This window comes from Thamnophis sirtalis, unplaced genomic scaffold (assembly GCF_051295495.1).
Source record: "Thamnophis sirtalis isolate CommonGarterSnake01/CBP01778 unplaced genomic scaffold, rThaSir2_p1.2 scaffold_2, whole genome shotgun sequence".
NCBI lineage: Eukaryota > Metazoa > Chordata > Lepidosauria > Squamata > Natricidae > Thamnophis > Thamnophis sirtalis.
The window spans coordinates 152,896,757-152,924,741 of record NW_028261382.1 but is presented as its reverse complement, the minus strand read 5'-3'; the positions used below and the strand labels follow the sequence as shown (position 1 = coordinate 152,924,741).

General features: G+C 37.5%; 1 protein-coding gene and 1 pseudogene across 9 annotated transcripts; one reads left to right on the top strand and one right to left on the bottom strand.

Annotated features, from left to right (window-relative positions):
* The first annotated feature begins 554 nt into the window (after positions 1 to 554).
* Positions 555 to 15,714, top strand: TMEM200C (transmembrane protein 200C). 9 transcript variants are annotated; one of them, XR_015695669.1, is made up of 5 exons: positions 556 to 1,814; positions 8,028 to 9,919; positions 10,108 to 10,216; positions 11,182 to 11,251; positions 15,115 to 15,714. XR_015695669.1 is itself a non-coding variant. In XM_087707252.1 (2 exons), exon 2 carries the CDS (start codon positions 8,071 to 8,073, stop codon positions 9,748 to 9,750), a length of 1,680 nt encoding a protein of 559 aa, XP_087563378.1. In that variant the 5' UTR covers positions 1,941 to 2,369; positions 8,028 to 8,070; the 3' UTR covers positions 9,751 to 10,050. The 9 variants fall into 9 exon arrangements, 1 of the variants encoding a protein (XP_087563378.1); XR_015695668.1 differs by having other exon boundaries at positions 11,106 to 11,251; XR_015695673.1 differs by lacking the exon at positions 10,108 to 10,216 and having other exon boundaries at positions 555 to 1,814; positions 8,028 to 9,844.
* Positions 15,715 to 24,883: 9,169 nt separating this feature from the next.
* The window catches only part of LOC148049235 (A-kinase anchor protein 7-like), a 32,732-nt pseudogene continuing 29,630 nt past the window's right edge, over positions 24,884 to 27,985 (bottom strand).

Sequence of the window (27,985 nt, the reverse complement as noted above, 5' to 3'; positions counted from 1 at the left end):
ATTATTAAATTTATATGCTGTCTTATTTCCGATGGGTAGTTTACAAATGAAGTAAAACATGAAACATGACAATAAAAACAGTATGAAATTTGAAAGAAGGTAGAGGTGGCAAAATAATGAGCAGTGTGGAAACAGAAGAAAACAAACCTGTTTAAAGAGGCTTCAGTCACCTCCACAAAAGGCCAGGAAAAGAAGCAGGTCTTTGAAACACCAGCAAGATGTGAAGTCTTGACAGCTGGAGATATCTACATCATTCTGATGGCTTGGATTACTTCACAAAATTGTCATAATAACTCTATTAGTCTTATGTAGCATATAATTATAAACTTTGGAAGATGTCCAGATTTTCACTTAAAACTGTACAGTATGTAGAGTACAAACTAAAGCATAGCAGGAAATAATGTTTTGGAAGAAAATAAAAACCAATTGTTTCTTCAGAAAAGTCTGTTCACCTACAAAATAAAACCATCCATGTATTCAATTATTTAGGAGTTATACTAAATCACCCACAGGATTCAGAGAATTAATTTTCACAATTATTTATTCAAGCCAGTTGAAAGCAGGGGCAGTCAAAAACAAACAATCTAATCAATTGCAATTGGAATGTGCAATTGGAATGTGCCAAACTGGGACGCAGGACAATACACAGATCAAGTTAAGAAGTATTGGGTTTTTTTTAAAAAAGAACTCGACTAATCAGTTTTGAAAGGAGTCCCTCAAGCAGGCGGAGTGCAAAATCCAAACGAAGAGTGAAAAGAAATTAAAAAAAAATGCAGATCACAGCATACTCACTTTGGAGCTGAGCCACTTGCCTTCAATGAAAACTAGTGCAGAGCGTGCGTTAAGTTTTCCTGAATTTTGCAGGCTAAGCAGCTGCGGGGGAGGTGGCACAAAGCAAAGGGAAGCGAAGGAATATGTCAAGAAAGCGATAGCTTCCCCCCCCCTCCCCGCGCATTGACAATTTGGCTTCCTCCCGGCCCATCCAACGACGCCAGAGTAATCTCTAAAAATAACGGGGGGGGGATTCTCGTTCGTTCAAACGACCGGCCGTCGGACGTATGGAAGCGAAATCAAAGGGCTTTGCCCGCTGCAAGAGTTTGTTCCCGCGGCTTGCTTGCTCCGGAGAGGGACGAGCCCGCCACTTCGCTCGCAGGTGCCCTGGGAGAAGATAAGGTGGTAGCAACAGGGGGGAGAGGAGGGAGCGAGGCAGTGGTCCCTCCTAAAGGAGAGGGGGGTGACACACGAGAGTTTGGAAGGTATAATGATTGCCATCCTGCAGCAATTTCCCTGTGTCATGGCTCCGGTATCCTAGCAACTGCAACGAGTCGGGCCGGCAGCAGCAACAGCAGCCGCTTTCACACTGAGCCATTCAGGAGCAAGAGTCGCAGCAGCCTGGAAGCAGCAGCAGCAGCAGCTCCGCGGGGCAGGAGACGCCGTCCGCGTCGAGCGGCGGCCGCAACCGCAACCCCTCACAAAAGCCTCGGGGAAGGCGGAGGGAGAGGGGAGGAGCGGAGGGGCGACCCCGAAATCCGGAGCGCCAGGCAGGATGCGGGCTGGAGCGGCGGGCGACGCACTTTGCAGAAACTCCATCTGCTCGCCGCGCCCGGCGGCCCCGGATGCGGCGAGGCTGAGGCGAGGGAGAGCCTCGCTGCTCTGACGGGGATGGCTCCGAGTCGACGGGGGGCGGGCTGGAGGGGCCGCGGGGTCTTCGGCGCCCACCTGCCCGGCTGCAAAGTTTCTCCCGGATTTCTCTCTGGGTTCCGAGGAACTTGCCTGCAGTTCTGACCTCACCCCCCACCCCCCGATTTTCCCCGGTAAGAGACCAGACGGAGCTTCTGCGTTTGCTAAATGCTGCCATTTTGAACCAGAAACTCACCCGGGGATTCTGCAGCTTCCCCCCACCCACTCCCCATCCCTCGCCTCCCGGTCCGCCACATAAGCGGGGCTGGGAGTCCATCCCGCCTGGACCACCATGATGGGTGGCTCTGGTGGCGGCTTCTCTCTTCTTTGGGGGCACCAAAAGGGGAAATGGCACCGTAGAGAAATCGCCTCCGCGAGCTTCTAAATTGAGGGACTGACGAGTTGAGACGACCTCCGGTTAATGGGCGCCTGGCAGATGGAAAAGTGCCTGTAAATGGATGTCTCTCTTCGGCGGGAAGTTTTGTTCTGGGAACTCGGGACGAGACGCCGGTCTCCCTTTTAACCGACCCCACGGCGAAAGCGGAAACCGGTCTTCCGCACGGCCACCTTTTAACCCCCCCAGGCTGTCCGTCATGACGGGAATCCTCTTAGCTCCATCTTTCGCAGATTGCCCTCCAGAGGCACAGGCCACTTGGCTAATTACATTATGTAGGACAGCAGAGCAGCAGGTATGACAGCCATAATGTTTTATTAGGCTCTGTCCCTGCAGGGACGTTTCGACTTGCAGCAGCCAGGAAACTCTCTCCCAAGAACAAGCTGCTCTTTTGGGAAGGCTGCATTAAATTATATCCAGACGGACTTGGAAGGTTGCTTCGCACCCAACCCGACCCCCCGGTTTAGTTTTGTTTTCTACTCATTCATCCATTGGGAAAGGCAAAGAAAAGTAGCCGGGAGTGGGCTTCTAGCATGCATGTACTCTTGTAGACCTTTTAGACTTGAAACGCTGCTGAAATCCTGGAAAACGGCAATAAACAACCATCTGGAATTGCTTTGGTTATGTAGCAGGGGTAATGGTATACTGATTCGTTGATGTAGCTTACTTTGATATATCTCTGTGCATGTTCCCCAAGACCCGGGTCCATCTAGAATCAAGAGTATTTCGTCACATGATATTAATGAACAGTCAGTAGGTGGGCTTCCTTTGAAGAATTCTACCTCTGACTCTTTTACTTTCCATATTAGTTAACATTGATTCTGCCTATATGTATTCTAGAGTGGTGCCCCCCCCCCCATTACAAGCTGAATCTTTGGGTTCTGTGTGTGTGAAATCAAATCTTATTTTAAAATGCAATAAAAGAGGAAGCAAGAGATCATATTGATTGCTGAATTACTTGAGGTATATTGTCAGAATCAGTATTTTTCTTTGGAGGGGGGGCATAGCATTTAATTTAACATTGTTGAATCTGGGGGTTTTCAGGTAATCTGGCGATTTGGCTGATGAAGAAAATAAGCTTACCTAGGATACAGATTTCTTTTTTGTTTTCAAGGCAAAAGATTTAACTTTATGCAACATGTTGAAATGAATGCTGTTACTGTTCATTCTTATAATGTATTTCATTTACTCTGGGAAAAGCAAGGATATGACCCTTAATTAATATTTTCAGGCAACTGAACAGTTTCTGAAGAACTGTAGAATTCAGTTGTCTGAATAACTGATTATAAAACCTCATGCAGTGATATAAACAAAATCTTGCATATTATTTCAAACTGCTTTTCAACAGAGAGCTTTTTGTTCCCTGGGTTATTCAAAATAGTGTCTTTTCTTTAAAAAAAAACAAGGTTTAGTATTGTACATCTCTATTGCCACTGCATTCTTTCATCGATAGACTGCAAATTCACTGATGTTACATAACCAGTTACCTTGAACATCGTACGTGATTCCAAATCAAGCATATGTCCAGAGAATATATTCATCCCCTAAACTTAAAAAAATTCTGTTATATAGAAAATAAAGATTAATATGACTTGCTTAAAACAAACTTTTGATATTAAAATCTGACTATCTTTAGTATAACAACAGTAATACAGAAAGTCTAACTTAAATAAAACCCCTATATTGTTCAAGACAGTATATAATATACATAATGCTAATGACCCAATACACACCAGTTTCATTTCCAACATTTTCTAATTTAATTCCTTTTTCTTTGCAAGATAGATGGCCATTACTAAGCTTCTTGTGCAATCTAAGCTTTTGGCCTCATTCAAAAACAATAGCCTGAAACCAGGAAACGGCTTATTAGTTGATCTAATGTCCATAGAAAGGTACATATTCATAGCAAAAGAACAGGAAATATTAAATGCACAAGGTGTGAAGGCTTCATCAAGCTTTTTTTATCCTTTTAAGCCAATGCCAAATGTTTAAATACTGGTTATTTTGATATAGAAAAAAGCCAAAACTGCAACATAAAGAACTTTAAAGGGATGATATAAAATTGCAATTGGCAGATATAAAGTTGATTTGACGTATTTTTATAGAATAGTTGAAATTAATCTTTAATTGGTTGACCTTCCCACAGTTCTTTCATATTTTACCCTCAGTTGCTAATTCAAAAGTATCATGCTCTTTTCCATCCATGCATCACGTTTATGCATGTAGGAATGTTAAATTTTACTTCATGACTCTCTAATGTGAGCAGTTAATGAAAGGAAGGGTAGAAGAAATCAGCACTATGTTATTCTGTTTTCACTCCTGATGTCCATGCATGCAAATATAGGTTGCTGATGAATTAATCAAAAGCCCATCTAAATCAACATTCTGTTCTAACAGGGTGAGTTATCTCTGGAAATTATGCAAGTAAAATATGAACACGAATGCATCTCTAAGTTTGTGTGCCGTGCCAGTTGGTATTTGGAGGCATACTTTTTCTAGTACTGAATATTAATATGCCTTCCCTAAATATATTTGATACCTTTCATTTTCATTTACACACATTGGTGACAATTCTTTACCTTGTGATAAATAATTCAAATAGACCAGTTACTCCACAGTATTGAGATACATTAGGTGGTCATACATTATAGTATTATAAAAAGAGAAAGGTTTTTTTCCCCTTATGCACTACTTTTCTGCAGACATAATTTTGTCTACCTGGTTTTCCTTAATTAGTTTATTTTATGAAACTAAAAGCTCCTTGTTTTGTTGTGTTTTTCTGACTTTCTAGTTTTATCTCTCTTATGATGTGCTGGGATAACAGTTCCACATAATATTGCAGTGGGGATTTGAATACATGCATTGCAACATTGTTTGTGCCTTAATCCTTTCATAGTTATCAGGTCAGGAAATATTTAACTTGGCAGATTTCCTTTTTCATTCCTTTAATGTTCAAACAGGGAATGACAATCATTTAAACAAACTAAATCTTTTCCCTCCTTTGCCTACATCAGGCTGGACCACAATTTTTATTCCTCGTGGGATCTTTGGCAGAACAGAAGTAAAATGGTGTCTGTAGCAAAAAATAAAACCAACACAAAGCAACCCAATAAAATTTGGGGTCAAAAGATGATATCTCAAGATTCTTTGTTCTCAATAAATGCTACCATAGCCTTTTTTTAAAACGAAAACCCTAGGAAGTAGAAACATATGGTCTCCAGACCAATTTGTAACATACATCCAGTTGTGAAGATTTGAGACAGAGTTAAGGAAGTTTCCAAGTACCCATACCAGAAAGATTGAGCAGAAGTCAGTCTAGATATTCTATGAAACAGATAGACTTATATTTACAGTAGAGGACCCTTAAGGAATTTGAATGTTCCAGTTTCACTTAAGGATAGATATACAAAAGAAAATTTGTACGCAGCATGGAAAAAAATATGAGCTACAGTTTAGAATAAAGTTATGAAATTAACGTACCTCCACAACCATCCATGCCAATTACATCCTTCTACAATTCACATTATGTTTACCTCCTTTGCATACAAATGCATTGTTTCAGTAGTTTGAATTACTCACATGCTTTGAATTACTCATATGCTACTCAAATAGTCAAATTTACTACTTGTAACCTCCAAGAATAGTCTAATATTGTCTAAACAGGAGTAGCATTCATTCCCCTATATGTATATGTCAACATACATATACATTATTGCATTCACTGAAGTACAAATGGCTTTAGTTTTTCAGATTATATGAAGTATGATACATCATCTCCACCTGCTTTTATTTAACCCAAAGCCATAGTAAACATGGTGAAATCTTGAAAATGTTACCATCTTTGGAGCTAACAAAGAGAGCATGCTCCTTCCTGTACTTATGCAACTTAAGGCCTGGCATTCAGATAGGGACATCATTACTAAGAGCATCTATAACTAGATTTTTTTTGCTACTGACTTGCTCATAATAAAAAATTTCGGAGTTCTGATGAAACTTTGGATTTGTGAAAGCATTTAATCACTAATAATTTCCACAACAGAATCCCTTTGAACTTTAATCAGAACCAAGTATGAACAAGAATATTGTCACTTAGTGCTTTCACACAAAATGAAGTTTCATTTTCCCAAGTCTGTTTTTTTTAAGAAGAAATGTTCCTTAAGATGCAGTTCCATTGCAAGTTAAAGAGATAGTGCATATAATTAAAATGAAGTTTCATTAAAAGTTGAGGTGTGAATATGCAGTACTTTTTCATCATTAGTATACCTAAATAGCATAATAGGAAATATTAAGGTAGAATTGTTACATGGTGACCAAAAGGAAAGAGAAGCAGATGGGATTATCAATAAATATGAAATGTTGAGAAATGAACATACTTTGAGGTTTGGGGATATACACATGACAGATGTAAAATTAGGTGTCATGCATGAATTTCTGGAGGGAAAAACCCTGATCCTAGAAAAATTTATTTACCAATGTAATTCATGTTACTTGTATGCTGTCTGTCTACGTGACTAAGATAGTATTTAATTCATTAAGCCCTCAAAAGAAAAATGAGCCAAATAATAATACTATAGACCTGAATACATAAAACTGATACCAAAACATAATTATAGAACAATAAAATAAACTCCATCTATAAACAATGTTCTTCTTGACTAAGGTAGTTGTCAAGTTTCATGAAGAAAAGATTGTGCCTGGTTACCAATAAAAGGTCTATCAATAAAAGAGTTACCAATAAAAGTCTTTATCGGATCCCTATAAATCAAGCAGTCAGTAGAGGTAGACCTCACAGTAAGACCACTGGAGCTGATTTAAGGGTTTGATGTAGCAATATGAAAGAGGCAATCCTTCAGTCTTCAAAAATCAATAGCAGCATTTTAATTGGGCTGAGAAATTAAGTTGATATGGATGGTTGTTTTCCACTCACTAAGCCACAACAGTTTCTTGGTTTCAGCACTTTCTACATAGTTGCTGTCTTGTGAACAATCTTTAAAGGCAGTCCTACCTGACGAATATAGTGATTACATTAGAGGATTGGATTATAAAATGGACAGAGCTTGCAGAAATTGCAAAGCTAATCTGTTTGGGGAGGGGGGAGGAGAGAGACAATAAAGACTTTTTAAAAGACTGGAAGCCTTTACTGAAAGAAGAAAAGGCTTGACCAATGATTTATGGATTTGGGGCATTAGAAAGGGCTAAAGAAGGAGGGGGAAAGAGTAAGATGGTGATTATTCAATTGAGGGAAGAGCAGAATTGAAAATTCTGTCTTATTTTTATCATTTTTTCTTTTTTTATTTCCCCCTTTTTCTTCCATTTCTATTGTACTATAAAATTTAAATATTTTTTTTAAATGAAGAATACAGAGGTATTAAAGGCTACAGAAGCATAGCTATTTTGATGGAAAAGTTCTTTAGAGCTAATATAATCTATAGATAGAACATAATCAGGTTCCGGAGTGCTAGAGGTGTGCAAAGTTGTTATTATGCAGTAGTAAAGCACGTATGGACCTCTATGCAAAACAGTAAAAACCCAAACTATCAGAATCTGCATCTTCTTTTGTGTATATTTTAGCTTGTTCCCTCCAGAACAAATTACAAGCCTTGATTTACTGGAATTCATATCCACAGAAGAAAATGTTCATCTGATGCTAAGTTATTGTAAACAAAAAGAAATGGAAGCTTATAGTCCTTCTCGGTTGACCTACTGTATCAGCAGATGATCACAATCATGATCGTGATCCACAGGCAACATAGTTAAGACCATGCGGTCAGCTTGGTGATAATAAAACTGATAAGTTATTGTAAAGGATTCTCCTCCTCTTGTCTATTAGTATCTCATGTTGCATCATAGGGCTTACATGAGGCTGATTAGTCAGTAGTGACTGAGCAGATTTAAGAATATTATTTTAAAAGAGATCATTGCTCTTACGTTCTTTTACTCTATTTTGCCACAGGAGCCGATGCTGCTGTAGGGAACCTTCTCCTGGATAGCCAGCCATGATCGCCACTGGAGGCCTCTTGAGGATCTCAGCCAGAAAACAGGATCCCTTACGGCCTCAGGGCCAAGTCTCCAAACACAAGCGCAAAGCAAAAAAAAAACTCAAGAATGATGTGGTAGTGGTGAAGGGCAAGCTCAAAATCTGCTCCCTCTCTGGCCTCATTGCTGTCTGTGGCATTCTAGTGCTGCTTGTGGGGATTGCCTTGGCTGTGGTTGGCTACTGGCCCAAGCCCCTTTATAGGACAGGGGGCCTTGGCCGCAGCCCATTATTGAAATCATATGGTAATGTCCCTGAAAGCCACACCAAGAACTACACACAAGAAACCAGAGAATCTTACCTAGAAGGCACCAATTCTTCTTTCTCTGGCAACCAGAAAGCACTTTCTCCTCTGCCTGCCCCGTCATCACCCTCCAGCTCACCAAATTTGCTTTTCCATTTTTTCTCTAGATATTTGCATTCAGACAAGCTCAAAGTGCTTGGGCCCCTCATCATGGGTATTGGCATCTTCCTCTTCATTTGTGCCAATGCAGTGCTGCATGAGAATCGTGACAAGAAGACTAAGGTTATCAATCTGAGGGACCTGTACTCCACTGTCATAGATGCACACAGCCTTCGGCCAAAGGATGGGGCTCCCTCTGCTGTGGCCTCGGTCCCAATAAATGGCTTTGTTAACTGTGTGCAATCTCGTGGGCTGGACTTGAAACCTGGCAGCAGCTCGGGAGGAGAAACCTTAGGAGCCACTGCCACGCTTACCAAGAATACCTGGCACCCATCTGTGAGTGCACCCCTCTCCCCTCCTGACTTGGCTTCCTCACCTCGCTGCTTCCCCACTTCTAGACAAGAGCAAATACCCAGCTTGGCTGACGCCGTTTATAGCATCTATAAAGAAAGAGCTGCCTTGGCCCAAAGCGTCCGTAACCCATCTTGTACCCCCACAGATAGTTGGGACCAACACAGCACTGCCAGTTCCATCGTGGGCTCCTCACTGAGCACCTTCACATTGCTACCACTGGCTCAGGGGGAAACGGCTGATAGAGACTATGGTGACTGGCAGAGGCTGCTGGGTGAATGGGATGGCCAAGAAATTCCTCGGGGAGAATTTGAACTTAGTCTAAAAGATCTCAGGAGCAGCTACCTAGACACAGCACAGGAATTGACAGTGTTGCCCAGGATGAACAAGCGTAAAGTAGTGCTTCGACGCCAGAGCACAAGCTGCCTCCCTGATTCCAGGAGATCCCTGTTCCCTGAGCCCTCTCAGACACTGGGTAGTAGCACTGACCTTGATTCCAGTCTTTTAGCTAAAGCTTCATCTTCCAGCTACTCCAGATCCCTCGATTTGGGGGATTCTCATCTGCCTACACCATCTGTGGATCAGAAAGGTTCCCAGAGCACTCAGTGTGATCAGTACCGAAGCAATAAGGGCTACACTCCACTGGAGGAGTCGGGCACCTCCTTGGAGTCTGTTGCCAATACCCCTGCCCATAAAGCACCTGAAGACTGTGAAGTTAGCTCCAGTGAGGAAATTGGCTCCTCACAGAGCACCAGCAAGGAACAAACAGAGCAGCAGCCTTTGAAAATTCAGAGGCAGTATACAAATAAAGAGAAACTTTTCATGATCTCAAGATCAGATGCCATTGTTGGCCTGGAAGATGCAGATCTGGAAAACATTGGCATTTAAAGGTTCAAATAAGTTGGAGACAAACATCTAAACAACTTGTAATCCTTCTGCCCCTTGTGGATCTGGGAAACGGGCCAACATCCAAAGAGCCGAAGTAGGTTATCCTTGAATTGCATTGGTCAATTCTTACAAAAGTCTTCAGGAGTAGCACCTACCAGGTGTTTGCATTGTAAGCCTCTTTTCTTTTCAAGCCAAATTGTAGTCCACAATGACTGTTCAGTAAATTCAATGAAATAACAGGAATAGAATGTTTGACAATAATTGTGCACTTTACTGATTTTTTAAAACTCTATTTGCCCATTTTCTTTCTATCTGTTTTTGCTATGGCATACCTGCGCACCCTGTCCCCATCTTTAGATAAAGGTGGTTTTCAAGCCAGCAAAATGCATCTCTCTCTTGATGTTTTGTTAATACGGAACACTGTTTTCAAAGGATTAGCAGCTGAATACTAGGGAAAAGATGGCAGGTAAAAATCTGCACTGTTTTTATTTCTGTAATAGGATTATCAGAAGGAAAAAGGGGTAGCACTGTGGCCAGCTGAGCAACCAGTTTCCTAAATTCAAATAATGAGTACGAGTATTATTGCACATGTATCAATTAACACCATTAATAATCATTTTTAAATGAAATAAAATATGTTTACAATGACAAAACATACTTAGCTAGCATTTAATTTTTCTGCTAAATGCTTACAAAAGAAGCCAAATTTTGTTTTCAGTATAAGAATTAGGGATTTTCTTAACCTTCATGGTGGAACAGAATATATCCTTAATTATTTACCAAGTCATAGAACTAAAGTAAAATCTTTTTAATATAAGTGGGAAATCCTATTTTATGCATTACGGATCCTATAACTGAACTTTTAAAAATCTAAATGGACCAATAGACAGCATTAAATAAAATGTTCTGCACCTGCCACCTTCAATCTATTGAAGGTGTTCTGTTGAACCTGTTCTGATTTTTATAGCCCAATCATATTTTAAGTATTTTTCCTGTTTCACTATTGAAGAATCTGAAAATTAAGGTAAATGTTTCTTAAAACTATGGAAAATACTCATTTCTTTATGGACCGGCTCAATATATTGTAAAATTGAGTATAAAATACCTTAATCTAATTATGGGAAGGATTTCTTTGCCAGCTCAATCACCCCTGAGAATAAAAGCAAATACATTGCTTTTGTATACCATAATTGCCCAACAGTTTAAAATATTTATAATTTCCACATAATAATAACCAAATATTGATCCATAATGAGATGATTTTGGATATAATTTTGTTTAATGCCAATGGATTGCTTTTACAATAGCTTTTGCCAGTTAAGATTGATTAGTTAATCCTAAAATGCTTATTTCAGCATCATCATGAAACCTGCTATCCAAATGACTGTCAGTCATATTTAATAGCTTAATTTGATCAACCATTGCCAACAGATCAATGTTGTACTGCGCTGTGAGTCAACCAATATCAATCAGCAGAACAAGATGATTCAGTGCCATTATAGTAAGTATAAGGTATGATGCAATGTGATCATTAAAGCTCTATTAACTTTAAATTTGATTTTAGAGTGCGTACTTCTGAGTGTGTTAAGTACAAAAGTAGAAGCTCTATGCATAGCATAACACTGTCTGCAATTTAAAGCAGTTGCCTCTTTTTTTGGGATCCTATTTTTCCTGGTATCTCTTGCCCCATGATCCTAGGAAAAGAGGCAGCTGCTTTAAAGAGCTGCAACACACAATAGCTTTGTATTTCCATATATTCCAAATCACCATTTTGGAATCAAATCCGAAGCACTGCAGAGCTTTAATAATGTATTGCACAAGACAATATGATGCCCATCGATATCGGTACAAACATTTCATTTAAATATTCAAAATAGTATCACAAATACCAATCTTAGTTGTAGCTTTTGTCTGGATCTAGGTATTCCCAACTGCAATTTGCAGTGCATTAAGTTCCATTTAATCTAATCACAATTTCCTCACCCCATCATCAGTTTTTTAGGAGGAGGCTCTTTAAACACTCTATATTTTTTTCACTCTGGTCTTGAATGATAGTGGAGTAGAACAAATGGTACAATTTTTTAAAAAAACTCTAAAGTGGGATGGTGTGAGTTATATATGTGCCTGCCTGAATTCTGACATGATGATAGCTTTAGATTTTCAAATGGAAATTTCCCAGCATGTATTGAAAGATTGTTATTGACATATAAACAGCATGCATTCTCTATCATTATTCTGGTTGCTGACAACAATCTTAACGTTAGAAAATTTCCAGTAGAAAAAACACCTCCATTTTTATAGATCTCCATTCAAAAAAAGTGATATTCAGCAGATTCAATTTAGCTTAGGCATTACTCCACATATTAAAGTTGGACAAAGCCTAATTCACATAGTTTCTTTAATTATGTAATTCATATTTTGTAAAATATTCATTCCTGCTAATCGGTCCATAAATTGCTGTAATGTCTTCAATTCCATAAGATTTATGTTCTATTTTGTGGTGTCAGAAGTAACATTTAAAGGATCTATATTAGCTCTGCAGCAATCAATACCTATATCTTTTTAGATCCTGTAGCAGCTATTCCAAATGTCAGAATTTGTGACAATACTGTTTTCATTTCCATTCCCACTTCCTTAATGTTGATTTATTTTAAAAAAAAAACAGGGTGAAGATTGATTGTACGTGGCATTTCTAAATTGGCTTTTCTATTTATAATGAGTATTAATGTTGTAATTCATGTACAGCTGCATTGGCTGAATATGCATTAAAGCAGTTCAGCTCTTATCTTTGGCAGGGCATAAGAATCTCACTTTGACACGAACCACTATTGAAGCCTATTCTGGATTTCTTAATAATTTGTCTGAGAGCAGAGCAGCTGGATCTTGCACACATTTTCATTTCATAGTAAGCCGTTTTGAAGCGCTAAGAGAAATTAAAGGGTAACTAGATTTCATCATGGTCTGGAAAATCCAAAATCAAGACAATACTTAAAAACATGCTGGTTGATCCAAAGATATTTTGCACAAGTGTCCTTCAAGTCATGAATTAGCTTGAGTCCTAGAAGGATCAAGCTAATTCTGGATCAAATCAGATCCTGTAACAGCCATTCCAAGTGTGTGACAATACAGTTTTAATGTCCATTCCCACTTCCTTAAGTGTTGGTTTATTTTTTTTAAAAAAGAGGATATAGGTTGATTGTACAGGGCATTTCTAAATTGGCTTTTCTAATGAATATTAATTTTGTAATCTATGTACAGTTGCATTGGCTGAACATGTATTATATTAACAGGGTGTAAGAATCTCACTTTGGCAGGAACTGCTATTGACTCCTATTCTGGATTTAATAATTTGTTTTAAGACTAGAGCAACTGGATCTTGCACCCAAGATACAGTTGCAAGATCTTGCATGAAAATGAAGGGCAAGTTCAAATAGATTCCTTTGGTTCTGTTAGAGATATTTCAGTGATGGTTAAATTCTGGGAGGAAAATAATTGAATAATCAAAATTTATTTGATAGTTTCTTCTTCCACTAAGGCAGGGATGTCAAACTCACAGCGTCACGGCATCACGTGACATATCAGGACTTTTTTCCCCTTCACTAAACTGGGTGTGGGCATGGCTAAGTGCACGAGCCAGGAGTTTGAGAGCCCTGCACTAAGGCATCATCTATCTGCATGCAGCTGAGATAAGTGACTTATATTTTCTTAATGAACTGGATTTTACAATCATTTCCTTTTAGTATTAATTACCAAATATTAAATGGGACACAATGGATTAATGCAACAATGTTTACTTATTAGGGCTGTGCAGCATTTCTGAAATGCAAAATAGTGTTCAAATATCCAGGAGTGGACCTCTTTCTGTCTGCTGTTCCTAAAACCAACATATCTTTTTTGGGGGGGATCTCACAGTCTCTACACGATTCTTTTCTGGAAAAAGGCATAGCTGTTTTTTAGGAACTGCAGAGATGCTCTTTGTTCATATCCTGCACGCCTCTTTTGGCCTTTGAATGCCAAACATTGGACAACTGAAGAGTCATATCCATAGAAATTTAATGGCAATGAACCAGAAGTCTTTTGTCACTATAATTAAGTCATGCGTCTAAAAATAAAAGCCGTACTGATGGATTGATTTAAAGATGAAAGCTGCCAAGAGAGTCACTGTGTGATACAACAATTGAGCACTCATATCCTATTTTCTCCCAAACGACTTTGCTTTTATTGGAAACTAGGGATTTCACCGATGTTGCACCATGATGCAGATAGTTCCAGCTGTCTCAGGGAACAATACTGTGTAATACCAGCATTACATTTTTCCCATTTTTCTAAATAATGCTATAAAGAATATCACTTAAAGATCAACGTTGCCTGGTTCACCATGGAAGGGTACAATGCAGGTACATTTATGCAGGTCTGAAAATGTGAGGTCTTTCAAAAGTACATGTTTTAGCTTTTCTTACTACTCAGCCTGATGGTGGGAGCAGGTGGATGTTGTTCAGCTGATGGGCCATATGTTTCCCTCCTTGCTCCGATATTTAGACAGAACATACTTAATCTACAAGGTCATAAATGCCACAGTGGTATAGCAAGGCACAAGTATTTCTCTGCCAGGCCAGACATATTTTCATGTCACAACATAATTTATTAGTAGCAATAGAAGTTAGAGTATATGCTGTAAGTGTAAAAGCTGGTGGAATCCTCTGTCAATGACCAAATATGGGTTCATATTGTGGAGGAAATGTATAAATATTTATCTGAATGGCACATTATATGTTAAGCATTAAGCATAGCATGTGTCTTAAATCAGCTGCTCTTGTCTCCTTTCCTGGGCAATGCTAACGCCCAGCATATCTTACCCAAGGAGGCTGATGGAAAGGCCACTACTGAACAGCAACATCTAGTAAGCCACACACATCCCTCTTCTTGACATACTCTATCAACCATTTCATGCCTGTAGTAGCCATCCTGTGAATTGTAGTTAGGGCGGTAAAACATACAGTTAAAGAGTGGGTAACCATCAATCCAAAGTGTAGCTTCTGTTTGTTTAATTCCGAACTTGTGGGACCAAAAACTGCCAAATTTTTCTCACAAGTGGTCTTCTGCAAAAGAAACCTCTGCTTTTATGCCTTACTCTCAAGAAACATCAGCATTTAGTTTACAATTTCTATTGCTGACTGCTCAACAAAAGCCCCATTCTTTTTCCCAGTGCAATTAAAGTAGTAGGAAAGATCATGCTCAGAGAAGATGAGGTCCTATGCTGCCTGTTGTCCATTTAGAAATGTTTAACATCAAATAGTTACTTAAGATGCATTCATATGATGTTTCTTGTTTATTTTGTTTCTCTCTTTTCCTTTCTGAAACAAGCCCCTATCAGCCTGCAGATTCTTCATAACGTTACTCCTTGTTGGATATGTGAGAAGATCTACAGAACACAAGAAAAAAAAATGGCCTCATACATTTATCTTGTACTAAAAAACAAATGGAGATCCAGTTTGGTATAGTAGTTGAAGCACCAGGCTGGAAACCAAGAGACTTTTGAGTCCTAGCTGTACCTTAACTGGCCAGCTGGATGATCTTTGCTCACTCTCAGTCCAAGGAAGCAAGCAATGGCAAGTCACTTCTGAAAATCTTGCCAAGAAAACCGTAAGGATTAGTCTAGTAGTCACGATGAGACCACTACAGTCAACTTTGATTTGAAGGCATCAACAAAAAAAAAAGTATAGGATTTTGTATCACATTACTCTCATTCATTTTCCAAACAACATAGAGGGTAAAATAAATGATTAACCCTAATCCTTTTAAGTGTTTCCAGAAAAAAAGGAAAAATTTAAAATATTTTTAATTACACAATTGCTTATGTTAATAATGTATTTGATAATTACGCCTTTAAAACCATCAAATGTATGCAAGTAATACCAAATAAAAACAAGTCTTAGGAAAAAAAATTGCTCCCAACTTATTTGTGTTTGCTAAAGAATGACAAAAGGCTGAATCTGTCCTTTTGAAACATGACTTCCAGCAAACAATGACTCAGAGCTTCTGCCTGAGGCCTGTAGATAATGCTCAAGCTAAAAATATCTGGGCAAGATAGACTGCAATCCTATGCTGACTCCAGAATAATGCCATTGAATTTAATGGTGTTGACTTGACAAGTATGAAATAAATGATAACTATTTTTATATTTTTCTGGGCAAGGAGGAATATTTCCAGATAGCATAATTACTTTTTATATATATATTTGAAAAATACTAAAGGAACCTTCATCAAATGCATTTATGTCACATTTTTGTTTTAGTAATTTAGAATCACTAATTTTTAAACAGACAAGGAACTGGCTAATCATTTGGATGTTCAGGTGAAAGGTAATGAATCTAAGTCAAAATGCTGGAAAGGGACCTTTCCCTTCAAAATCTTTAATGCAGGAATCTCATAAACCTATCCTGCTTCTGTTTGAAGTTATTTATTCAATTATTTGACCTTCCATAATCTACTAGGACTCCTGGTAGTTAATGAATTCACATAACATCAAATATCTATGGTAAATATAAATTATATATGAATTAATAAATGAGCCCCCAAACCCATATAAAAATTGCAGATAGCAGCCACTAAATCTACAATCACTCTGGAAGAGTTCCATGTTCAGCATCTTCTGCAAGGAGCACTTTGATGGGAACAAGATGCTGGCTGGGGTTGTCAGAAATGATGTCAGCATTGAGAAGACCACAGAATCACTTGGTTAAGTTGGGCTGTCACAGAAGTTGAATAATAATTTTTTTAAAAAAATATTTCAATCCTTGAAATGCTTACCTAGGCCCTTGGTAAGCAATATTAGAACTCTTTCTTCTAATTCAATAGGGTTTTTTTGTTAATGTCCTTTAAAAAGCCTTTAATTTATATATGTAAAGGTTCCCCTCACACATATATGCTGGTAGTTCCTGACTCTAGAGGGCAGTGTTCATCTCTGTTTTAAAGCCGAAGAGCCAGCGCTGTCCAAAGGTGTCTCTGTGGTCATGTGGCCGGCATGACTAAATGCCGAAGGTGTATGGAACACTTACCTTCCCACCAAAGGTGGTCCCTATTTTTCTACTTGCATTTTTACATGCTTTAGAACTGCTAGGTTGGCAGAAGCTGGGACAAGTAACAGGAACTGACTCTGTTACATGGCACTAGGGATTCGAACCGCCAGACTGCCGACCTTTCTGATAGATAAGCTCAGCGTCTTAGGCACTGAGCCACCAAAGCATAGAACCTTTTAATGATAGCATGCATACCCTCATGGAAATTGACCTTTGAATTGGCCACAGTGAAAGTATTCAAAATATAACTTTGGTGACCCAACTTTTAATCTCGTACTAATGAAAGAATGTATGTCTCAGTATACAGCTTCAACTGACCTACCCAGGGTTCTAAGCATTTGAAGAGTCATAAGAGTAATTAAATAGAGCTTAATGACAGTGTTTCTTGATTCATATTTTTCTCGGTGAGAAAAATGCATTTATGAGATGAGTAGTCTTTCTTAAAAAGAAAACAATGGTTTCCAACCATTTCATTAAGACAAAGTAGCTAGATAAAATGACTTCTGACAGATTGTAATATCATTTTGAGGAATAGCATTTCAGGAGGACATATAATGCTGTTCCAAAATATTGCTGGAAATATCCTTAGGCCAGAAATAACATTAGCATTGAAGAAAGATGTAAGACAGTAGTAAATACTCACCTTTTCATATAATGAAAATGTCATCAGTTTACAGCAGGGGTCTCCAACCTTGGCAACTTTAAGACTTATGGACTTCAACTCACAGAATTCTTCAGCCAGCGAGGAATTGAAGTCCACAAGTTGAACTTGGGAGTTGAAGTCCACAAGTCTTAAAGTTGCCAAGGTTGGAGACCCCTGGTTTACATTATACAATACAATCACCCACTTGGTCAACTGAAGAGCTTGTTTCCTTATCTTTTTTATCTAATTATGGGGAGCAGGGAAAGGTCCATGTTGAGCAGGTGCCTTGTTATCCCATTGTTCCCCACATCATGCTCCCACAGCCCTTCCTTGCACTGCAGCTGAAGGTAAGGAGAAGAGACATAGATGTAAGGACAAAAAATGACAGTGGCAAAGTGCCAAGTGTATCCCAGCCATGGACTGCAACCATACAAATAACAAATGCCTGAATGTGATTAAAGAGTTTCAGACATGACATATAATATTTACTATGGATAGCATACTTCAATGGAAAAATGGCCATCCAAAGTATCTGTATATATAAACATGAATATGCCTGTGTGTATGTGTATATGGAATAGATTTGTGTATATGTATGTGGAAGAGATTTCATATGATAATAGTACCTTCTGTGGCAGGTATATTCAATACCCATAGACGTTTGCAGAGGACATGATGGCTTCACAACTGAATACACTGAGCTTGTCAGCTGGAAAGCCAACAGCCTGGGTTCGAGATGTGAGCACCATGCAACAGGATGAGCTGCCATCTTGCCCCAGTTCCTGCCCACCTAGCAGTTCGAAAGCATGCAAATGCGAGTAAATTAACAGGTACCAGTTCAGTGGGAAGATATCAGCGTTCCATGTCACTTTGGCATATGGCAATGCTGGCCACATGGAAACTGTCTTTGGACAACACTGGATCCCTCAGCCAGGAAACAGAGATGAGCATCACATCCTAGAGTTAGACACAACTGGACAGAGAAGCCTTTACTTTTTCCTTTTAGACATTTGCATGATATTTCTCAATGAACGAGTCACCATACAAAAAAGTTAGGTAATAGTAGCATCATCTCTAAGATTACAGAGCTGAAAATTGTCTGTTGCGTATCCGTTTCTCCTTAATCACAGATAGTGCCAGTGAGGTAATAATAGTCTTAGTTCTACAAATCAATTCATATTTTTTAGATTAAATCAAGATCAGGATCATCATCTTTAGAACTACATCACTGCTCTCACTTGACAAGCTATCTGTCACTCACCTTGTTCAAACTCTATGCATTAAAACAAAATCCTTTTAATTAATTTGGATGAAAAATGCAGGCATAGAAGAAGAGATGAGCCTGACTCTTCTCCTGCAGGAGCAGGTGAATACCAATAAAGCTCTAAAGTTTGAAGTTAGTTTCATCACAGGCTTTGGAATGCAAGGAAATTTGGATAGTGTGAAAGCTATTTGTGACATTATTGCCATTTGCAATTAGAATGCCAAGTTAATGAACATGGTAAATACTTGCCTTAGTTGTAAATGAACAGTGAAGCTTAATTATTTTGCACCTTGAAAAAGGAATAACTCTTACATACAAATGTCAGTATTGACATTGATATAAGCTTGGAATTTGAATAGACAAGCTGCCCGAAAACAAATATAAGTATGGCTTATTACATATTTTCTATGTTCTATAGTAAATTAATGAGCTTTAGTAAAATAATTGCTGCACGACGGAATGTTTGTTAATAGGTCATATAAGCCAATTACATCCATAAAAAGAGTTGTTATTAAGCAGTTGAAAAGTTTTAAAAATACTGCCTCTTAATCATTCTTATGTTTACATGGGCAAACATAAAAAAAATGAAAAATTTTTTTTGTTGCATTTGAACACCAATTGAAGCCAACAATTAACAGCCAGTCATTGTCTTCACACTGTAATTACCTGTTGCACACTCAATGCTGATCCAAAGTCATATTTCACCATACACAAATCTATTATCTTCTGTTCTAGATTAATGATCTAGAACATAGAATCATAGGACTGTAAGGGAACTTGTGGATCTTCTAGTCTAACCCCCTGCTCAAGGCATGAGCATACACCATTGTGGTGAAATGGTTGTCCAATCTATTTTTGAAAACTTCCAGTGATTGAGCACCCACTCATCCAGAAAGTGAACTATTCATTACTTATTCTCTAAAAAAATTCTCCTTATTTCTAGATTCAATCATTCTTTAACAAGCTTCCACCCATTACTTCTTGCCCTACCCCTTATGCTTTGGAGAACAAATCAATCCCCTCTTCTCTGTGACAGCCCCTCAAGTACTGGAATACAGTTTTGTTCCCCCTAACCATTTCCTTCAATAGGCTAGACATGCCTAGCTCCCTCAACCATTCATGATACAAGTTAGCCTCCAGGCCCTTCATCATCTACGTGGCTCTTCTCTGTCCACTTTCTAGGGTCTCAACATCATTTCGTTTGCATCATGGTGAACAGAACTATATGCGGTATTTACTAGCACAGTATAAAGTGGTATTATAACTTCTCCAAACTTGATGCTATACCTCTGTTGACGCCCAGGATTTCGCTGGCATTTTTAGCAGCTGCAGCACATTGCTGGCTCAAACTTAAGTGGTGGTTCATTAGGACAGCTATTTACCACTGTTGAGCCAGGTATTACCGATTCTGTACCTATGCATTTGGTTTTTCCTGTCTAAGTGCAGGACCTTATTTTTCTCACCCTTGAACTACATTTTGTTGGACACGAACCAGTGCTCAATCTGTCAAGATCTGTAGTCTATCTTCTAAAGTGTTAGCAATTCCTCCTGGCTTGGTGTCATCTGAAAATCAAGAAAGTTCTTTTCTTAGACTCAGCCAGTCAAAATTCTTTACCTATGGAGCTTGTAGCATACCCTCAATGCCTGACCAGGTGGTTCAGGTTAATGTGATTGTAATAAGTCAGTTCCTCGGGTAATGGCGTCCTATGCCAAGAAGGGTCTTAAAGGTGATAATCAACACCTTGAATTGGACCTGAGAGCAAACCACACCCAATGCAGCTCGCACAGCAGTAGTGTTACACACACGCCAGGATGCCATCACATGCTGGCCACGCCCACTTTAGTGAAGGGGGAAAAGTTCCGATACGTCACGTGACTCCATCGTGATGGCATGAGTTTGACACCCTTGCTTTAGACACACCAAAATATACGGTATAAGCAGGGAGAAGTTACCCATATACTGAAGTTTTGAATAACTTGGAGAAAAGCAATGTTTGTTTTTCCTCAACACGCTTGTTTTATCCTTTCGAAAACCAGCATATTTTACTCTATCAAGATACTCACTCATACCCTTTTTTAAAATTAAAAAAAAAATCATTATTTCAAGATTTGTTAGAACTTTAACCCATATTTTCTCAAGGTGGTTTATGCAGGGTCTTCCTCAACAGTAACTATTAGTTGGTTGAGCATTGCTGGTGAATTTCCCCAGTTAAGGTTGGACTCAAACTTGGGTTTTCTGATTCTACTTCAACAATAGTCACTAATGCATCATGTCTTCAGCAATTGCATCCTAAGGCGCTCTATCAAACCTACTATTTTTGAAGGGGATGAATAATAAAAAGTATTTTATTACTCATTTTGTTTTGGTATTTTTACTAAAAATATTAATTTTTCTTCCCAATGTATAATACCAGGAATATGTTGAATGTATTCCAGAGTATGTACTTTCAACTGATTTCATAAGATGATCCATCTGATATTGCAAGCATTGGTATAGAATAATAAATAATCAAAATTTGAAAGTGCATTAAATAGTCATTCAATCTGTGCTAAAATAAAATGAAACAAAAACAGTGCAAAATATTGTTACAGAATCTTCTACACTGTCCAAAGACTCAATCGGAGCACATGAGTCACAGGACAAATTATTGTAAAAGGGCCCCTTGAATTAGAATGTCTCAAAAATCAGTAATGTTCTTTGTTTGTGAATATATATTATTATCAATAGTATAGGAATAATAATATCCAGTAAATTTGTTTATAGGAATTTTAAAATATAGTTGCTTTTAGACTACCAAGCTTAAAATAAAAGCAGTCAATTTTTCTAATAAATTCCACCAACTTTTTCATTTGTGCCCTCTGCTGGACAAATTGTGCTACTAATACCTTTTTTTAAAAGACAAGTTTTATTGCAATTTTTTTCCTCCATCTTACATACTTCATGGACAAAGTATGGTCCAAGTCACATGTTATGCATCATATTTATAATCATAGTTTCAATATATTCTAATCTTCCCACTTTTATCAATATTCATTTTTATATAATCCTTTCTCTTTTTCTATTAATTTATTTAAACGTACATATTATTACTAAGCACCTTTTCTTTTTGTCTTCAGCTAATTACTATTACTACAAATTATCTCACTATTTCCCCTTCCCCAATCAGTAACATTTTACACGCCCAAAATTGTTTAAATTACATTCAAAAGTAATAGTATTTATTTAATTATCTACTTTCACATTTCCATGTACTAAGCCAGTTCATTATATATACGTACTAATATTTACCCTATAATTATACCTCTCTTCTGTTCCTCCTTATCCATTATCCCTTGCTCTTTTAGGGATCCCATTTTTCCCCTTCATTTATACTTTCCGGACAAAGCGTGGACCAGGTCACATCTTATACATAATATTTATAATCATAGTTCAATATATTCAAATCTTCCCACTTTTATCAACCTTTTCTTGCTCTTTTAAGCATTCCATTTTTAATGATTTTTTGATCTGCCTTTTATCCCGCCTTTCTTGAAGTCTTATTTCTCTTTTTTAAATTTTTATATGTGTTGCACCTTCTCTTTTGTATCCTTTTTATGTTGTGTTTTTTGCACCCCCTTCATAAAAACTTTCACTTGCCTCTGCAGAATATGTCCCTTTTTGCTTTTTAACTGCTTCTTTTTGGGGAGGGCTTTCCCCAATTCCTCTCTACTCTTTCTACCTTTCTATAAATTTCTATAGTATTGTTTAATTGATTCTTATTTTTTACTTCTTCCTCTTCTAAGCTTTTAGCTTCTTGCATTTCATTTAAATTCCCCCTTTCAGATTCTTCTTCTATTTTCTATTCTGTGTGATTAAACAAACTTTCTGTTTCTTTATTATCTATCAAAGATTCACATACTACTTTTAACATCAAAAATATTTCTCCATATATCTTAAGCTCCATTTTATAACAATTCAAAAAACTTTTAATAGCAATAGCAATAGCAGTTAGACTTATATACCGCTTCATAGGGCTTTCAGCCCTCTCTAAGCGGTTTACAGAATCAGCATTTTAAAACTTCCCCAATTATCTCTCTTCACAGTTAATCCAAATTTAAAGTCTATTTAATTTCCTTGTTTTTTCTTCTTCAATTATTTCTCTTCTTTTCAAAAGTAGGGTGCTCTGTTGAATTAATATAATCCAATTATAATCCAATTCCAGGAATAGACAAATCTAGTTATCAATTAGCTTTCTTCAAAGAGAACAAACAAAAAGGAGGAGGAGAAGAAAAAAACACAAGCACTCCTTAAATTTTCTCACAATGTCCAAATTATCTTCTTCTGTATAGCCAAGGTCAGATCTTCCAACTGCTACTTCTCTTATTTTGTCTATTTTAATTGTTCACCAAGTTTGTTGAACTTTGTAGTGCTTTTTTTTTTCATCCAGTAAATGGCATTTTTAGAATGGATTGGCTTTCCCCAGCTTCCCAAATACACGAATTCTTCTTGAGCTTTTTATTTTATAATCCAAAATTATTTTCTTTTCTTTTTTCTTCCAGTGCCTAATATCCATTGTTCCAAGCTCCGGAATAACTTTAAAAACACCAATTACCAATTTCCAAAAATTTTCTTTAAGTGAGAGTTGGTAGTTCTCTCACCCAGTTCCAGTACTCCGTCCAAACACTGCTACAGCTCAATTCTTGTTCAGTTGCCCCAGCTTCGAGACGATCATTGGAAAATGGCTGCTGCCCCTGCTGCCAATCGGGAGAGCTGCTTCTGTCCTGGTGAAGAAATTGCCAATTCTTCATCATCCACGAAATGTCTCTCCTTACTTCGACATCTCTTTAAGACAGCTATGGCTTGAAGGCCCCCCGGCAGCGGGTACTGACTGAATTTCATGGGACTCATTAGAGCTCCGCTATTTTCCAGTCCATTTCCGCTGTGAAATCAACCGGAAGTCCGTTACTAATACCTGACAGAAGTGTGATGTTATAGCATAATGTAGTACATGCAGTATTAGATAAAAGAGATAAAGACCATGTAATAATTTTATATTTTATTTTTGATAAAATAAATGAGTGGAGTACTCTGATTTGGCTTACATATGTATTACCAGTTTTAACTTATGTATGTATGTTTATATGTGTATGTATGTATGTGTGTATACATACATGTATATACATATACATATACATACATACATACATATATATATATATACATACATACATTTGTTGTATTTGTGCTGATAAATAAATAAAGGGAGACTAGTATAGATAAAATAGATACATATACATACATACATACATACATACATATATACTATATATATATACATACATACACACACACACATACATACACACACATACATGAGTTAAAATTGGTAATATATATATTCAAGCACTCTTTTGCCTCTAATAAACAAATGCATCATTATATTTGTATTGCATTCTTTATTGCTCAAAGAACATGAAATTTGGGGAATCCAATGTTAATTATTGCTGTAGTTTTCACTCTTATAAGAAATATTTTCCTTTATAGCTAAATATTGCATTCAAGTTTTATTTCTTTAATTCCCAAGTAAAATCGTTTTACATGGAAGCTGTTTTATTATTAAGTACTGTATACATTTCAGATAAGCAGTTCCATTAATTTAGTACTGAAAAAGCAATCCTGCAGGATAATAACACTTCAATAAAATACTTCAATTAAAGATAGCAAAATGTAAACCCAAACAGGCAATCATATATTCATATTATGTCCTTATTCTTCTTACATAATGTTCATTGTTTTCTGCTTCATTCATCAATGTACTAATGTACTAAACATTATTGCTGAAGCAATTATGTTTTCTCTCAAATCAGAACTGAAAAATGTCTTAACAATCATTGGTTGATTGATATTTCCTGTGGCAATTTTATTTATATCATTTGGGAAATACTTTATATTTTCACCCACTTATTTTAACACTTCATATTTTTAGAACTTTGCCATTTACTACAATTTTCTCCAAATTGCTATCTTTTCTTTTCTTTTTTTCTTGATCTCCACTTCCTCACAATTATTGAATCTCTAGCATGTTTTCTAGCTTCATTACAATTTCTTTGAACAGCAAGATCATTGTCTCCATGCACTGTTTCCATTTCTTTATATGCACCATAATATCAAGGAACACTTGCTTCACTTTTCTGTCTGGGCATCAGCCTGATGTTCTGCATTTCTGTTATCTTCAGAATTTACAGGGCATATATTAAGTGAATAGTCACAGTAATAGTGCCCAGACTCTTGGTGTTTTTTTTTTTCAATGCATGGGACAGAGATCCATTTGACTTAGGAGCTCTGGGCCAAAAGGAATATTTTTATATTCCACATACAAGCTTTCACAAATTTTTCAGAAGCCCTAGAGAATAAAAGAGAGACATTATGTGTTAAACAGAAACCTCAATGAATGAATCGGATATAACGCCAGCATTAATGGCCGGCATGAGTAAAATTACGCAACATTGCTGTTTAACTTTTATTAGAAAGCAAAAGTTGCTGAACTACAGTTCCCAGCAGCCCAACAGTAGCCTTTGGTGATGCTGGGGAATTTGTAGTCCAGCAGAATCTGGAAATCTACCATCTCCCTAGTCCTGTTAATGAGGCTATAACTCTCCATGGCAACCACAAAGCAAACTCCTAGTGATATTCTGTATCCACAGTTAGATAAAAAATGGTACAGATAATGCATTCTTCCATTCAAACCTGTCCTGCTTCCACTAGTCCAACACCCTCAAAATAGTTTATCTTTCACACATACACAAAACAAGCAAATGCCAACAATATTCCATACTTTAAAAAAGGACACAATCTAAAATTGACCCATATTACCTCAAGAGTATCATTAGACAGATTATTAGGTTCACGAGTATTTGGATTACTTTATCCTTCAGACAACCCTGACTTTAATTACCTACTTACCAGTGGTGGGATTCAAAAATTTTTACTACTGGTTCTGTGGGCATGGCATGGTGGGCGTGGCATGGCTTGGTGGGTATGGCATGGCTTGGTGAGTATGGCATGGCTTGGTGAGTATGGCATGGGTTGGTGGGCATGGCATGGCTTTGTGAGTATGGCATGGCTTGGTGGGCATGGCATGGCTTGGTGGGCGTGGCGTGGCTTGGTGGGCGTGGCATGGCTTGGTGGGTGGGGCCAGTCAGAGGTGGTATTTACTGGTTCTAGGAACTACTCAAAGTTTCCACTACCAGTTTTCCAGAACTGGTAAGAACCTGCTGGATACCACTTCTGCTACTTACACACTTATTTTGCCTATTCTGAGATTTTATGTAACTTTGTGAAATAATTAACTTCTGGGAGAGGAACTATGGTATAATCAACGTATTTCTACTGGTCCAAAGCTGCATACACCTGAAATCACCTGAGAATATATCTAGCTATAGAAATGTACTACCAGCTAGTTCCTAGTCCTAAGGTGGTATGCAGAGAAACAGAATGATTGAGCAGCAAACTGAAGGGTGAAGTTATCCTAGCCCAGGATGCCAAGAGAAAAGGTGGTAAAGAAAAGCCAAATGTAATATAAGGCTTTGAGTTTTGGGTTCCCAAATATGCCTTAAGGATAAATCCATTAAGCAACAGTGTCTAAATATATTTCAGTAAAAGCCACCTGTAACTGGCCCTGCCCCCATCTATTCTCTGCCTCCCGAGTCCCAGCTGATCAGGAGGGAATGGGGATTTTACAGTATCCTTCCCCTGGAGTGGGGTGGAAATGGAGATTTTACAGTATCCGTCCTCTGCCATGGCCACCAAGCCATGACCACCAAGCCACGCCCACAGAACCAGTAGTAAAAAAAATTGAATTCCACCACTGGCTCACAGTCTCTTGGTTTCTATGCCAGCACCTTAACCACTACATCAAACTAGTTCTCTGTTTAATAATAAGAGTAAATTTGGGAGAACAATTTTCCTGCTGTGATAACATGTAAAGCGAAGTGTCATAGTAAAGCCACCTTTTAATAAATAAGCTCTGTTCCAAAGCGTATCAATGCACGATGCACTGTCATTGAGTCATCGCAGTCTAGACGTTATGTTCAGTGATCTTTGTCATTTTAGAACAAATTAACATACTGTAATAACATCTTTTCATGCTTCTATATTACAGAGCTGTAGTGCAGTTTTCAGCCCATCATAAGTGATTGAAGCCTTTATAAATTTGATGATGAAGCCTATAGAATTTCACAACATAGAAATACAGAAATGGTGCTTTAAAGTTGTAAATACTTCAATTATCATGTTCTTCACAACCCACACGTACGTCAACAATCCTAAGAGGATGTACAGTTATGGATTACTTTATTGAAGCATAAAATTATTATGATGCAAGAAATTTTCTATAAAGCTATTTCAGCTCTAATTGAGGAAACAGTACGTTTTAAAGCTTTGTGAAGTGATATATAAGTCTAAGTGCTATTGCTATCTATTCACAATTTTAGATTGGGACCAGGTCAACAAATTTATAAATGAATAATGTATAGACATAAAATAGTGGTTATTTAACCCATTTGTCTACTTTTTGTAAAATTTCCAATGCTTTTCAAAGCTCCTAGCTAGCCCATATCTTTATGCACCTTCCCAACCCAATTATTATTGGTCTTTACAAAGGCATATAATAACACTTTTTTCTCTATGTTATGACATATATCCCACACAGTTTACAATTTGTTCCCATGTGGGTTAGGGGAAGGTGAAACAATCACTCATATTCTATCATAACGTGGATTTTATTTACATTCATGACACTTTTTTCTTTGCTATGAGCCACTCCAGACTGGACAGATGGTATTTACCAGCATGTAGCTTTTCTTTTAGCCATCAGCAGGCTTAGCTAGGCAACATTCTACAATTCACCCAATTTTAAAGTTCTGTGATGTAAAGTTATTTATCTACTTTATTTATTTACATTTGTTTATTTATAAAATTTATTGGTCATCCATCTTACAACAGGGTAATTCTGGGTGGCTTACAATTAAAAGGATATAGATAGATAGATAGATAGATAGATAGATAGATAGATAGATAGATAGATAGATAGATAGATAGATAGATAGACAGACAGATAGATAGATAATAAATAGATAGATAGATAAATAGATGATAGATAGATAGATAGATAGATAGATAGATAGATAGATAGATAGATAGATAGATAGATGGACAAATAGACAGACAGAGATATATATACACATATACACACATACATGCACATACAC

What these genes read in the sequence shown, in the direction of transcription:
- TMEM200C (XM_087707252.1), top strand. Translation starts at nt 8,071, where the DNA reads ATGATCGCCACTGGAGGCCTCTTGAGGATCTCAGCCAGAAAACAGGAT.